Here is a 14,559-nt window from a genome sequence, read left to right on the forward strand (position 1 = left end):
CCCGGATGTGGACTGGGCCTGGGGTGGGGGGCGTCCCCGCACCCAGGGGACAGAGCAGGCGCGCCCACCGCTGCTTCCTCTCCACGGCTGCGCCAGGAACTAGCCCAGGTGTGCCCGCGGGTGGCAGGGGCCTAGCACCCGAGCTGCCTCCTGCCCCTCGGGGGTCACCTCCCCCGAGCCAGCACCTGCTCCCTGGTGCGCACTGGTGGGAGGCAGTGGCCGGCACAGGTGCCCTCGCCACGCGCCCGGCCGCGCCCGCAGGACACAAGGGCCCCCGAATGAGGGCAGAGGCGGTGAGACCCCCTCCAGACCCTGTCACCTGTCCACCCGCTGTCTCTGAGCTGCCTGCCCGCTGGCCAGTTCCCCCACTGCCTGGGTCCGGCGCCACGCACAGACGAACCCTTCTCCCGCAAGAGCGAGAGCAGCGCGCGGCGCTGGGAGCCACCGAGATGCGGAGCGCTTGCTCCCCAGGGGGCACAGCCCCCGCACGGGGCGGAGGGGCCGCCCCGACCCCCGGCAGCCCCCGGCCCCACACCCAGCGCCGGTCCAGCGGCCCTCCGCGCTCCCTGCAGCAGCCACCAGAGGGCGCGCGAGAGCCTCCGAGGCGGGCCTGAGCCCCACAGGTCGCCCCACTCCGGCCACGCCGGCCTCCCCGCGGTTCCACGGACGCCGCGGGCTGGGTCCCGCCTCGGGGCTTTTGCCCTCTGCCAGGAGCACCCTCCCCCGCCCCTCCAGGTCTCGCCTCAATGCAGCGTGAGGGGCGTCCGTCTGGGGCAGGGGCATTCGCAGGGGGCAGGGGCAGCAGACGCAAAGGCCCTGGGGTAGGGACAGCTGCGGGGAGGCCCGGCCGCGGCTGGAGGAGCGCGAGGGAGGGGCCTGCGGGCGGAGGCGATTTGCTAGGTGCTTAATCCGGGCAGATGGCGGCCGGATGGGAGCTCCCCGATCAATCCTCTTAGCTCAAGTCCTCTAAGACTTCCGTCGCGTGGGTCACCTCCGGGCCTCTCCCGCTCCGGGCAGCAGCCATGCCGGAGGAGGCGGCGGCGGCCGAGGGCTGGACCGCGGCCCCGCCGCTGTATGAGGAGTACCGGCCGCCCCCACTGGACGCCATCCGCCTGCCCAGGTACGCGCTGTACCTGCTCATGGCCACGCTGCTGGTGGTGGCCGTGGCCTACGCCATCGTCGGCCACCTGATCAAGGACCTCGCCCACGACCTGGCCGGTGAGCTGCTGCCCAAGCGCACGTCCGGCAGGGCGCGGGGCTGGGCCACGCAGGGGACGGGGTGGGGCGCGAGCGGAGGGGGCGGGGCAGGTGGGGTCCATGCGGGCCAGGTGGGACGGGGCGGGGCAGGCGGGCCGGGGCGGGGCCGGGGCGCCCTGAGCAGGTGCCCGCCGCAGACTGGGCCTTCGGCCCGAAGCCGGAGCAGGACGACGGCCCCCGCGAGCTGCGCGCCAGCCTGGCCGGCGACGACCTGGAGGAGCTGGACCTGCAGCTGGCCCTGGCCTGGCGGGGCGAGGAGGAGGCCGGCGGGGCCGGCGAGGGGGCGCCGGCGGAGCCGCCGGCCCGGGACCCCCGCCGCCCGTCCATCGCCTTCAAGGACCCCCCAGCCCGCGGCTCCTTGTGGAGGCTGGACTGAGCCGGCACGCTCGGGGCTGGGAGCCTCAGGCGGCGGCCGGCGGCCGCCCCGGGACCCCCGTGCGACGGACGCCCGCGCCTTCTCCGCCCCGCGGCCGTGCGCGCCCCCTACCCCGTGCACACTGCGGCTCCCGGCGCGCTCCGGGGCTCGGGGAAGGGCGCAGGAGTCGCCCCCTGCCCGCTGGGGTCTCGGGCGCTCCACCTCAGACCCCGTGCCCCCCGGGAGAGCAGCGGCGACCGCCCAGGGGCTCGGGCCCCGCACCCGCGCGCGCCAGAGACCCGCAGGGAGCTCCCGGCTCCCGCCTGGCCCCGCCCTGGCCACCGCAGCCGTTTGGGGAGGGGACCAGCCTAGGAAGACCCTGCTCCCCGTCCCCCCTCTCGCTGTAACTCCGGCTTTCAAATAAATAAACAGAAGCTTAAGGGGAAAAAAAAAAAAACAACAAACCAGCGACTCCCGCAGCCCACAGAGGGGAGCCCGGAGCACCCTGGGAGCCCCAGACCCCGCACCTGCCCGGCCGCGATGGCCGAGGCCCCGCCCTGTCCATCCTGACTCCTCTGGGACAGGAGGCACCACGTAAACAGTCGGCGCTCCATAAAAGACGCCCCGCTCCCATCAGGCTGCCCGCCGCGTGCCTGGGCCCTGGCTGCGCCCGTGGCCCGTGGGGTGGGGTCTCCCTTTGCCCGGGGAGAGGCCGGGTTATCTGATCAAGCGGGGGCCAAGGGGAAAGCGGGGGGCGGGCCTGACTCATCCGTCCCGGGAGTCCCTGCCGTCCAAGCCGCGAGACGCCGGCGGCTGCGGGGCCTGCGGCGAGGCCGGCACAGGGGTGGAGAGGGCGAGCCGCCGGGACAGGGGCGCCCCGAGTTAATCGTTACCGCAGGTTCAGAGTCTGCCGTCCTGGGGGTGACCACGCAGGGGGAGCCGGCAGCCCCGCCCCCGCCGCACCTGCGCCTTATCAGGGCCGCGCTGGGGCTCGCCCCGCACTGTGCGCCCCGCTGCCGCCGCCGCTCGCTCTGCGCGTGGCCATGGACACCCTGGGGACGCTCCTTGTCCTGGGGGCCTTGCTCCTGTCGCCCGTGGACGCCCAGGAGGGTAAGGGGGCGGGGCTGATCACGGCTAGGTACGCCCCCATTTCCCACCGCGGGACACTGAGGCCCGGGAGAGCGGGAGGAGGCGGCGGCAGGGCCCCCTGGAAGCCCCCACCCCCTCCCCCGTGGGCCCCCGGCCTCCCTCCTGACCCGCCCCTCCCCGACAGCCTCCGGGCGCCGCCTGAAGCCGTGGCTGGTGGGGCTGGCGGCCGTGGTGGGCTTCCTCTTCCTCGTGTTCGTGGTGCTGCTGGTCAACCGCATCTGGTGCACCAAGGCCAGGTGGGCGCCCCGCCCCGCCCCGCGCCGCGTCTTCGGAGTGGGGGAGGGGCGCCGAGGCTGAGGCTGCGCCCCCCTCTGCCCGCAGAGCTGAGGACGAGGAGGCGGCGGCCTTCGGGGTGGAGAGCAACCCGTACCAAGACCTGGACCTCAGGTAGGGGCGCCGGGCGCCGGGCGGGAAGGGGCTCTGCGCCACCGCCCCTCCTCCTGCTCCTGCCGCTGTCCCGGGCCCAGGGCCTTGGTCCCTGCTGCTGCCCGCTCGGGGCTGGCCATCGGCTCCTCCTCCATCGCAGCCTCCGAGCCGCCCTGGCCTTGGGCGGCCGCAGCGGATGGTGGCGTCCAGCGAGGGGCGGGGGCCTGGCGCCTGTGGTCTTGTTTGAGATTTATTTATTATTTTCAAAGAGATACAGGGGTGGAGGTGGGGGAGAGAGAGAGAGAGAGAGAGAGAGTCTTCCACCCGCTGGTTCCCTCCCCACATGGCCACCATGGCCAGAGCCGGCCCGATCCAAAGTCAGGAGCCAGGAGCTCCATCCGGGTCTCCCACGCAGGTGCAGGGCCCCAGCACTCTGGCCATCGTCCACTGCTCTCCCAGGCCACAGCAGAGAGCTGGACCAGAAGTGGAGCAGCCGGGACTCGAACCGGCGCCCATGTGGGATGCGGGCAGTGCAGGCGGAGGCCTTACCCGCTGTGCCCCAGCGCCGGGCCCTCTCCCCTGGTTCCGCCGCTTCCAGATGCGGCCCCTCTGGTGGTGGGGGGGCTCAGGGGTGCGTGCGGGCAGGAGAGGAAGTGCGGGGGCCGCCTCTCCCGGACCCCAGGATGGGGGGCGTGGCCCGGCGCTGGCTTGGCCTCCGGACTCCCCTTCAGGCTGTGCGGGCGCCCACGTGAGCGGCTTCCTCCCGGCCCGGGCCGTGTCTGGGACCAGCGGATGGACGGTGCCCCCGGCCCCGCTTCAGATAAACTCGGACGCGGGCTCCCGGGGGCGGGCGGGGCTCACCGTGCGCTCTGTGCCCCCCCAGCGAAGAATCCAAGAAGAAGAAGCGGAAGGAGGCGCAGGACGGAGAGGGCGGCCCGGGCCTGGAGCTGCAGGGGAGAGATGCCCTCGGGGACGACGGGAAAACAAAGAAGACGGCCCTGTGAGGGCGCCTCCGCCGCCTCCAGGCAGCCCCCCGGGATGCCGGCCCCACCGAGCTGCACCTGCTCCTGCCCGCCTTGCGCGCCCTCTGCCTGACGCCGGCCGGCCGGGCGACTCCAGGGTCGGGCCGGGCCGAGCGTTCGCGCTCCCTGCACCGCGGGCTCCCCGCGCCCCGGCTCCTCTCCGCCTGCCCCCAGCCCTCCCGGCCCTGGACCTCGCCCCGGGCGGCCGCGGCTCCCGAGGGCGGGCCTGGGCCTGGGCGAGCGGCGCCGGATCACCCAACCGGGGGGCGGGAACCCCGAATAAAGCGGCTGGAGCGCAGAGCGTCCCTTCCCCGCCGCGCGCGCCCCGTCGCGGCCCGGGCACCGGCGCTTGCGGCGCGAGGGCGGGCTGGGGCCCGGGTCGCGCCCGGGGAAGGGCGTTCCCCGCGGAGGGTCCCCCGCGTCCCCCTGCGCCGCGCGCCCGCCTGCGGGGCCTTGGCCGGGGCCTGAGCGCGGTGGAGCGGCGAGGCCGGGCGCACGGTGCGCGCTCAGGGCGCGTCTGCGCCTGCGCCTGCCGCCCCGCCCCCGCAATGCTGTCCGCCACAGCCCGCGGACCCGCGCGAGGACAGAGCCCGTGGACGCCCTCGCTGGCCGGAGGGCGGGGCGGGAAGGTGGAGCGGCCCCTCTCGGTCTCCGTGGTCACTGCAGGCCGCGCCGTCTGATGCGGGGGGGCCGATCAGACCCCACTGGGGCCTCGCTCGCCGCACCGGCTTCCCCCAACTCCTAGGGGACCCGGGTCACCCCCCACCCACCCACGCGAGGACAGCAGGGGGGCTGGCCCCCGGCGCCCACGCGAGGGCGCCCCACTTCCCCCTTGCTCAGGGCTGCAGGGGTCTCCGCTGCCCCCTGGGAGATGGGCGGGGTGGGGGGTTGTCTCCACCACGAAGAGACGGAACCGAGTGGGGGCTGGAGCTGGGGGGCGCCTCTAGGCGCAGGCCCCCCTCTTCCTCCAGGCAGCCCCCCAGAGATGCCCCCGCCTCGCATCCCAGAATCCGGGCCCTCCGCGGCGCAGAGGAAGCAGCCGGGACCCGGGCACAGGTTAGGTCGCGGCGCCGGAACCCACGCCGGCACGGGTTCGAGTCCTGGCTGCCCCACTTCCGATGGGGCTCCCGGCCCAGCCCTGAGCGACCCAGCGGCTGGCAGACCCCCTCCCCCAACTCCGCACACACCCCCGGCCGTGAGGCGCCCCCACCCCGCCAAGCTTGGCGCCACCTGGACCGGCCTCTGCCCGGCCCCCGCTGAGGCCTCTTCACCCCACCCACGCGTGCTTTCTCCGCCACTTCCCACCCCGGAGCTCCAGAGGCTCCGGCCCTGGCCCGCGTCCGTCACAGTGGGGGCGCCCCAGGCCCTGTCCGCGCCCCCCTGCCGGGCTGGGGGCCGGCTCAGTGCTGCCGCCTGCCGGATAGTGGGGTCGCTGCCGCCACGGCTGACTTGGGCCTGGGGCTGGCCGGGAGAGACACACAGAGAAGGCATCCCGCGCACTTAGGGAGCGCCAGCTGTATGCAGGGCCCCGTCCTTGGAGTCTGCGTGGAGGCCGAGCCCCTGGGCTTGGCACACAGCAGGTGCTCCGCAGATCTGGCGGGCTTCCCGGAGGAGGGTGACAGCGTGGGCCGCGCGGACGCCCACCGAGGCGGGGCGTGGCGTGGGGCGCGACCCGGCCCCGCCCCCCGGCGCAGCGCCCGCCCCCCAGGGGGACCCACGGAGCCCAGACGGAGCCCAGAGAGCAGGCGCGGAGGCCAGGGTCGAAGCATAGCTTGTTTAATTTTTATACAGTTTTTTCTTTTTTCCTTTTTTTTTTGCCTTTTATTGAATCTTTTATGGAACCCCCGTTTTTTTCATTTTTTTTTTGTTTTGCATAGGGAAACAAACGTAACAGCCAGAGACTCTCTGCAAATGGTACCTAGGCAGGGCGGCCGGGAGGGGCTGACTGCGGAGTACACGGGGCGAGGGCGGGCGCGGCCCGGGGGTCGCGGGGTCGCGGGGTCGCGGGCCCGGCCCCTCCCCGCCGGGCAGAGGCGGCGGGGGCGGCGCAGGCCCGGAGGCGGCTTCTCCGGATGGAGGTCGCTGAGCACGTGTGTGTGTGTGTGTGTGTGTGTGTGCATGCGCTTATCTGCGCATGCGTGTGTGACTGCGTGCGAGCATGCGTGTCCGTGTGCGCATGCGTGTGAGCCTGTGCGCGTGCGTGACTGTGCATGTGAGCGTGTGCGCATGCGTGTGTGACTGCATGTTGGCATGTGGGCACATGAGCGTGTCTGTGCGCATGCGCGCGTGTCTGCATCGGTGCCTGTGTGCATGTGAGCGTGTCTGTGCGCATGCGTGTGTGCGTGGCTGTGCACGTGTGGCTGTGTGCATGGGCGCGTGTGTGCATGCGTGTCCGTGTGCGCGCGTGTCTGCGTGTGTGTCCGTGCGTGTCCGTGCGCGCGCGCGTGTAGCAAGCACGAAACAGAGTAAACTATTCTGGTAATATCAGAAAAATACAAAATGGAAACAAATAAAAAAACCAAAAAACCCAGGACCCCGGAGGGCGAAGACCCCGGGGAGGGGAGCCCCCCCCACAGCGCCCCTGCCCGGTGGGCGGGGGGGGGCGCCGCTGGGGGCTTTGGTGTCTGGGGCGGGAGCTGAACGCAGGGCTGCCGTGGGGGCGGCCTCTGCCCGCTCTGGCGGGGCGGGGGAGGAGGAGGAGGAGGAGGAGGAAGGCGAGCCGCGCCAGCAGAGTGTCAGGCACTGCTTAGCAAGAGTCGAATTTGGTATCGCGGCAACTCCTGCTGGCGACGCTCGGCGCCCCCCCCCCCCACGGGGGACGGACGGGTGGGGGAGGGGCTGCTCCCCGACAGGCCGGGGGGGGGTTGCGGGGGGACCGAGGGCGACGTGCAAGCCGGAGTCAAACGTGGCCGCGTGGGACCTATGAGAGAGAAGCTTCCAGAACGCGTACGTGCGCTTCTGCATACATGTGCGTGTCTACAGTCCAGGCCCGGGCCGCCGGGGGAGGGGCCGCCGCCAGCCGCCGGGCCGGGGTCTGGGGGAGGGGGCGGCGCCCCCCGCCCGCCTGGGCCCCCTCGGCGCTGCCCCCCACTGATTGTCGGTCCTGGGTTCTGGACCGGGCGGGGGGAGGGGCCATTTGCATAGAGTGGGGGGAGCCTCCCCGTGCCCCTTCCCCAGACCCACGGCGGGGTCAGGCGGGGGCGCCGCGAGCCCACCAGCTTCTCCCGGGGGCGGGGCCTGGTTTGGGAAGATCTTTGTTTCACACAAGAACAAAACCTCCGCACGCCCCTTCCCCCATGACCGAGCTGGGGCGGGGGTCCCGCAGGCCGCCTGGGAGGGCGTCCGGGCCCAGGAGCAGGTCGCCGCCCGCCAGCTCTCGCTCCGTCCCGCGAGGCTGGCTGGGCTGCCCACGCGGCCCAGGGCCGGGGCTTGCGTGTCTGATGGCGGAGGCGGCGGGCGAGGCCACCCCGGACTCCCCAGGGGCCCGAGAGGCGACGGCCCAGGCTGCTCGGAGACCCCTGCCCACCCCCCATCTGGCTATTGTCTTAGCTTTGGTCAAGTGGAAAGCAAAGGAAACCAGAATGGAAAGACAAAGAACACGAAGGTCAGGTCAAGGTCGAGACGATGCGAGCGGGCGCGGGGCCGGGCACCCCACCCCCACCCCGCAGCCCCGCAGCCCGCAGCCCGCAGCCAGGCCGCGCGGGCGGACAGACACGTATTGCATATGTCAGGTCTTTGCCTCTTACCCGACACCTGCTGTTCACCGCTGGAAGACAGAGCCGCCCCCCACCCAGAGGGCGCGGGGCCTGGGGCGGGAGGGCGGGGTCGCAGGGCGTGGCGCGGGCGGCACTCGGACCCTGAGCCAGGGAGTCACCAGCCGGAGGGGGGCTCCGGCGGGGGCGGGGGCGGCGGGTGAGCACCGGGAGTGGCCAGCAGGTGCAGCGGCGGGGGCGGGCGGGTGGGGGCCGCTGCCTTGCGACTTCGCTGTGAGCTCAGTTTTTTTTTTTGTTCTTTTTTAAAAAAAAAAAAATTCTTATTTTCTGTTTATGGACAGAAATACATCCGTTCGCGCGGCCGGCGTCTGTCGCGTCGGCGCCGGGACCAGAGCGGGCATGCAGCTCCGGGCGCCCAGGCGCGGGCGCCGTCTCCAAGGCAAGGCACCTCAAGTGGTAGAAATCCGTGCAAATCAGGAAACAGGGAGGTTTGGGGCTTTTTTTTTTTCAGGTTTTTTTTTTTTTGTATCTTTTTTTGTTTGTTTTTGTGTTTTTGTTTTGTTTTGTTTTGTAAGAGGAGCCGGGCGGGGAGGGCGAGCCGGGTTTGCCATGCACGCGTCGCGCGGACGCCGAGAGCCAGGCTGCGCTCTCCCGCGCCAAGCACCATGCACCGCTGGGGGGGCCGCGCGGGCCGGGGTCTCGGACCTTTTTCTGGAAGAGGGGCTTCGCCCAGGCCCGGCTGGGGGCCGCTGGGGCAGGAGGGGCGGGGGCGGGGGCGGGGACACGCCCCCCCCAGCGCTGCCCGGCGGGAAGTCGGGAGAGGCCAGGCCAGGAGGGGGTCCCCGCGTCCGGGTTCCCAGGCCCTAGGACACCTCGTGCCCCTCGCCGGCCTCCCCTCCCCTGCCAGGAGGGGTGGGGGTGCGGGTGGGGCCGGCGTCCCTCACTTAGTGTTTTAGGCGCAGCTCAACGGAAAAACGCGTGCGATCCCCCCTCCCCCCGCCGGCGCCGCCCCGCCCCCTCCCGCCAGAGCCCAGGGGTCCGCTCTGCCCCACCCGCCCCCCTCTCAGTTCCTTGGGACCCCCGGCCGCGCCCCGTTGGGTGGAGGGGTGAAAGTGCAAACGGTGGCCCCATCGGGCTGGGGGGCCCCGGGGGGCGTCGCTCCAGGATGTAAGGCACTGGCCGAGGAGGCTGGGGGCGCACGCCGGCTGCCCCGGAACCCACCCCGGCGCCCCAGCAGGGCAGGCCGGGCGCCCAGCGCCACCCCTGGGGTCCCATCTCTAGCTCTGGGTGGGGCACAGCGATGGCTGGAGGTGGCGGGGGGGGGGCGAGATGGGCGGGGCTGCGCCGTGGCCACTCGGTGTCCCGAGGGACAAAGGGTGGGGTCAGGCACTTAAACCACTCGCTCTGGCGCCTCCTCCCCAGGGGCTACCTGGAGGGGGCGCCCTCCCCTCCCACGGGCACCGCCCCCTCCCCGCGGCCCGCCCCGCCCCGCCCTGGGAAAGTGCATTTCTTACAGTGTGTGCAACGTGGGTCCCTCCCCAGGGCGCCGAGCCGGGTGGGGTGTCAATTGCATAGACTTCTCCAAGCAGGACGGGCAGGGTGGGAAGACCCCACCCCCAGCGAGCGAGAGAGCGAGCAGGAGCGAGTCCCGGGCCGGGAGGGGCACAGGTGCCCAGCGCTGGGCGCGCGCCGCCGGCCGGTCTCCCCACACAGCCCCTCTGCCCGACCCCTGCCCTCCACCAAGGTCTCGGCTGCCCGCGGCTGGGGTCCTTGCCGCGCCCCGCCCCAAGTGCCCGCCTCCCCTCTCGCCGAGGCCATCCACGGGGAGACGGGGTGTGGGTGGGGGCGGCCGATGTCCCCATGGCGCAGGAGAGGCGGCGTCGCTGGGTGTCCCGATGGCCCGGTCCTCGGGCGCGGGCGCGGGCGCCGGGCGGTGCTCACCTGGACCTGGGCGGCCGGGACCGGGGGAGGGGCGGGCGGGCGCGCGTGCTTCCGTCCCGGCCCTGTGGGAGCAGCAGGTGCGGAGATCAGGCGGGCGCCGCCGCCGCGGGGCAGCGCTGTAGTCCGGCGCCTCGGCGGTCTGCCTGCTCGGCTGGGCGGCGTGGGCGGGTGGGGGTCTTCCTGGCCCCTCCCCAACGCGTGTCTCGGTTCGGTTTTTCTCCTCCGCCTGCGTGGGTTGTGTTTTGTCTTCGCCGCCGGGCTGGGCTTGCTCGGAGGGGGCCGGCTGTGCTGCCCCCTGGGATTCTTGGGGTGCCGGAGGGGTGCGGGGCGAGGACCGTGTTATCCCAGGTACCAGGACTGGGCGGCGGAGGGAGAGAGAGAGAGACGCGTGGTCAGCGTGGGCAGGCCCTGGCGCCCCCGACCCGGCGGGCGAGGCTGCCAGAAACACCCCATCGGGATCCCCGAGGGGCAGTCCTGCGGCTGCGGCAAGCCACGGTCCGGGACGGGCTCGGGAGCCCGCACGGCTGGGGAAGACAGGGGAGCGTGCGCCGGGCCGGCTGCGTGTCCACGTGCTAACCCTCGGGGAGACATTCCGGGGGGAAGGGGCTCCCAGCGAGCCCTGGACCAGGGTTCCCGCCCCCCCCCCCCCCGTTTTGTGAAGAGAGGGGCTCGGAGCCGGCAGCAGACTTGCCCAAGGCGACCAGCGTGCAGATGGCAAGCCCCGCCCCCAGCCCCGCGCAGGGCGGACCCCTTAGCCTGGCTCTCAGGAACCCCCAGCCCCATTTCACAGAGGAGCTGCTGAGCCTGGAGCTGCCCAGCAGGGGCACAGGGGACCTGGGGGCGGCTCGGGCCCCCCTCCCTCTTCTCCAGGGCCGGCTGGGGGCAGCTCAGACCCGGGTCTTGACTCCAGGGCCAGCGGGGGGGGGGGGGGCTGCCACCCACCCCTGCCACGTGTCTCTGGCGCCCCCGGGAACCAGGCAACGCGGCAGCCGCTGGGCCATCGCAAGGAAGTGGCGCCTGAGCTCCGAGCCGCCCACCTCCAGCCAAGTTCAAGTTCATCTTGGCCATTACCTCATGTCTGGTTTCCGTTGGCAACCAGACAGGCTCTGGGCGTGACCCTCTCCCGTGGACAGCCTCCCCGTCCCCCCTCCTCTGGCCTCAGCCTGCCTGGCTCTGGCTCTGGGGTGGGGGCGCGGGGCGGGGGGCAAGGTCCAGGCTCCACCACCTTGGGCCTGCCCGCGGCTGCCCGCGTGGCTTCTGGCACGTGACCCTGGCCTTCTGCGGGGCGTCCCGGGGTGGGCGGGCGGCTGGGGGCCCCGCTCGGGGAGGGCTCGGCATGCGCTGGGGGTGGGGGTGGAGATAGATGGGTATTGATCGGGGAGGGGCTGCGGGCTGTCTTAGGGGCGGGCGGGGGGCGGAGCGGCAAAGCCCCCGGGAATAACACCAATGGGGGACGAAGTGCTGACAGAGCCGGAATCCACCGTGAGGGGGCCCGAGTGGGGTTCCAGCTTCCTCCCCTCCCGGGCTGCTGGGGGGGGGGGAGTGGGCGGCGCCTGCCCTCACCACCCCTTCCAACAGTGCAACCTGTCCCTGTGCCCCGACCCGCTGTGCCTCCCCCTCCCCTTGAGCCCTGCCCCGGGTCCCTGCACCCCGGCCCCTTCCCGCACCCCCACCCTGTCCTCCCTGGGGCCTTGCCTGCCTCAGTTTCCCTCTGCTCGCAAGCAGGCGGCGGGGAAGAGTTAGGGCCGGGCCTGAGCCCTATCAGCTTCGGTTTCTGAATCAATTAGGCGCTCACAGCCCCCACTGGAGGCCCAGTGGCCTGAGTGTGGGAGCTCCGGGCCCCCGCCCGGCGCCCGAGGCCCAGAGGGGTGCAGGGCTGGGCTGCAGGGTCCGGCCACGGCCTCGGGGACCCCCCCGCATGACCTGGAGCTTCTGGAAGCCCTGGGCTGGCTCCTCTCTGCATCCGAGACCCCTCCCCAACAACACGGCCAGGGGGCAGGGGCTCTGGGGCCCCCTCCGACCGGCTCAGGCCCAGGGTCCCCGACGGCGGGCAGCGTTGGGGGACACGTGGGCCCTGGGGTCACTCACCTCCCTGCTCTGAGCCCCTCCCCAGAGTGGGGTTTCCCCCCAGGCCGCTGGGCCTGGGGCGCGGGGTGGGGGTGGGGCAAGTCCCGGCCAACGGCTGTGTGACCCTGGGCAGGTCCCCGGCCTCTCTGGGCCTCTCCCCATCTGGATGGATGTCGGGCAGGAGGCGGGAGGGGGAGCCCAGGAGAAGCCAGCGGGGGGGTCGAGGCCCCCGAGCCCAGGCTGTGGCCGGTGGCAGCGGGCGGGCTCGCCTCTCCTCTCCCTGTGCCCCCCAGGCTGGCCCCTCTGCCCGGCCCCCCGCCCCCCACCGGCCGGCCTCTCGGCCCCTACCTGTGCCTGAAAGGTGCCCACAGGATCCCTTGGTCCTAATCCCACAAAGGGACTGTTTGCAGGGGACGTGTCGGGCGCAGAGTAGGCTGCGGGAGAGAGACCGAGAGCCCGTTAGCGAGGGCCGGCCAGGCCCAGAGAGGGCGTCCGCTGCCCGGGGTCACACAGCCGGCCCTTTGCACGCACCCCCATGGCACCCCGCGGTCAGGGGGCCGCAGGTCTGCAGGCCTTGCTCGCTCGCTCTAATCTCGCCCAGGGCACTTGGACTGGGACCACGGACAGGGAGGGGAGCAGGGGCGTGGCCAGGCCCCGGGGGCGGGAGCTTGGGTTTGCGGCCAGAGCCCCGTGCCGCTTCCAGGGAGGCGTCTATGTGCGGTCCACATCTATTAAGTGCCTACTGTATGCCAGGCCCTGGGCGCGGCCCCGTTCACCCCCAGGGGAGTTTTCACAGGACACAGGTGCCCTCCCCCACCTCACAGGTGAGCGGACGGGGCGAGCAGGGCGGGGCCTGCGAGCTGCCTAAGGCGGGACTTGAACCTGGGGCCGGCTTCCTGGGAGTTCAGGGGAGACTGGTTCCTGGCCTGGGTGTGAGAGGGGGCGGGCAGGGCGGGGAGAGGCCACCAAGCTGCGATCCGGGTTCCCAGCCGGAAAAGTCTAGAAGGGGGTGGGGGGCTGCCAGGGCCAGGGGGGACCCTCGCAAGGCGAGATGTGGCCCACGGCGGGCTGTGCACAGTGCCAGCACCCACGGAGCGCTGGTTCCAGTCCCGGCCGCTCCACTTCCCATCCGGGTCCCCGGCTGACGGCCCAGGTGCCTGGGGCCCTGCACCCGCTCCGGGCTCCGGCCCGGCCCTGGCCCAGCCATTCTGCGAGTTACCCAGTGGACGGACCCCCCCCCCCTTCATTCTGCCTTTCAGATAAATCATAAATGTATCCTAAAAAACACCCAGGATGGCGCGGGCCAGCCCGGGCTCCGTCCCCCTGAGCCTGCAGAGCTGTGACGCCCGGATCCTGGTCCCTGCCGCCCGTGCCCGCCTGGGGCCTGAGACCCCTGGGCCCCTGGTGCTGCCGGCGACCCTGCTGGCCCTGACCACGTGACCCCCGGCTCTGGCGAGCAAACGGCGGGTCCTGCCGGAGAGCCGCGATTGCCCCTGGTTTCCGGGGAGGCGGCTCCCCCTCGGCGCTGCGGGGGAGGCCGGGGGAGGCGCCCGGTCGGTGCGGAGTCGGGGGGCCGGGAGGAGTGGACCCGCCGCCCCTTCCGCTGGACTGGGGCCAGAGACTGCGGGGAAGGGCGGAGCGCTGGGTGCCCCGGCCGAGCGGGGCGGCGGCCGCGGAGGGACCAAGGCGCCGGCAGGGCCACGGAGGGTGTGGGCAGGCCCGAGACCGGCTGGAGGTCCAGGGGGCTGGCAACCCCGGGCCCCGCCGCCCTGTCTGTCCGCAAGGTGCCCCTTTGCCCGCGGCTCCCAAATGCGAACCCCGGAGGGCTGGACGCACGTCGCCGCGGGAGCCGGCAGGAGCCAAGGAGGAGGAATCTGGGGCCGCCCCGGACCCCTGCCCGCGGCGCCGCACCCCCTCGGCCGTGCGCGCGCCCCTGCCCGCGGCCACCCCGCACTCACCGGTCCGGGCTGCTGGCTGGCCGGGTCGCAGGCCAGCGACACGAGATCTTTGAGCGGGTCCTGAGGGTTGAGATGCGGCGGGTAGCGGATGGCCGTGTGCGGGAAGTAGGTGGACGCCGTCTGCGGCAGGATGGACGTGGTGGGGAAGTGCAGGGCGGAGGACGGGTGCGGGCTCCGGGCGATGCCTGCGCGGCGGGGCGCTCAGTGCGGGGCGGGCGACCGGCTCCGCCGCCGGCCCCGCCCCGGCCCCGCCCCCGCTCACCGCGGTGCACCGACCTCCGCCGCCGGCCCCGCCCCACCCCCGCCCCGCGCCCGCAGGCCCCGCCCCCGCTCACCGCCGTGCACCGCGATCACCGGCCGGTGGTGCTGCGTGAAGCTGGAGAGGCGGGGCGAGTCCTGGGGCGAGGGGCTGTTGAATGGCGACTTGTCCATCTCCGTCTTCTTCACGGGCGACGAGATGCCTGCGCGGGAGGGGGCGCCGCTGAGCCGCGAGGAGCCCCAGGCCCGGCCCCGCGTGAACGCGCCCTCCGCGTCCGCCGCTCGCTCGTTCCCCCCGAGTCTCCCCGAGGGCGCGGCGACCCCAGCACGGAGCTGTCTCCCAGGGCAGGCGGCCGCCGGGACTCGACCCCGCGTCCTCTGGGCTGTGTGCTGTGGGTGTCCCTGCCCCAGGGCTCCCTCTGGGACAGGCGTCCGCTCTGGGCCCCGCCCAGCTCTGACGGCCAGCACCGTCC

The 14,559-nt window shown here is 73.0% G+C and overlaps 3 protein-coding genes across 6 annotated transcripts in view; 2 read left to right on the forward strand and 1 right to left on the reverse strand.

Annotated features, from left to right (window-relative positions):
• Positions 1-819: 819 nt before the first annotated feature.
• Positions 820-2,421, forward strand: SMIM44 (small integral membrane protein 44). Its single transcript, XM_070058622.2, has 2 exons — positions 820-1,218; positions 1,395-2,421. Exons 1-2 carry the CDS (start codon positions 1,023-1,025, stop codon positions 1,631-1,633), a joined length of 435 nt encoding a protein of 144 aa, XP_069914723.1. The 5' UTR covers positions 820-1,022; the 3' UTR covers positions 1,634-2,421.
• A 144-nt stretch (positions 2,422-2,565) lies between these two features.
• On the forward strand, positions 2,566-4,447 carry SMIM24 (small integral membrane protein 24). Its single transcript, XM_070058623.2, has 4 exons — positions 2,566-2,722; positions 2,886-2,997; positions 3,083-3,148; positions 4,011-4,447. Exons 1-4 carry the CDS (start codon positions 2,656-2,658, stop codon positions 4,129-4,131), a joined length of 366 nt encoding a protein of 121 aa, XP_069914724.1. The 5' UTR covers positions 2,566-2,655; the 3' UTR covers positions 4,132-4,447.
• Positions 4,448-5,909: 1,462 nt separating this feature from the next.
• The window catches only part of NFIC (nuclear factor I C), a 34,670-nt gene continuing 26,020 nt past the window's right edge, over positions 5,910-14,559 (reverse strand). For 3 of the 4 annotated variants that reach the window (XM_070058617.2, XM_070058616.2, XM_089315300.1), the window contains 4 exons: positions 14,164-14,289; positions 13,829-14,013; positions 12,219-12,304; positions 5,910-10,160 (listed from right to left, as the gene is read on the reverse strand). In XM_070058617.2, the coding sequence (XP_069914718.1) occupies positions 12,254-12,304; positions 13,829-14,013; positions 14,164-14,289 (362 nt within the window). In that variant the 3' untranslated portion in view covers positions 5,910-10,160; positions 12,219-12,253. The remainder of the gene's footprint in view (positions 10,161-12,218; positions 12,305-13,828; positions 14,014-14,163; positions 14,290-14,559) is intronic. The other variant, XM_070058618.2, reaches the window with a different exon arrangement.

This window comes from Oryctolagus cuniculus, chromosome 16 (assembly GCF_051225735.1).
Source record: "Oryctolagus cuniculus isolate XC-2025 breed Fujian yellow rabbit chromosome 16, ASM5122573v1, whole genome shotgun sequence".
NCBI lineage: Eukaryota > Metazoa > Chordata > Mammalia > Lagomorpha > Leporidae > Oryctolagus > Oryctolagus cuniculus.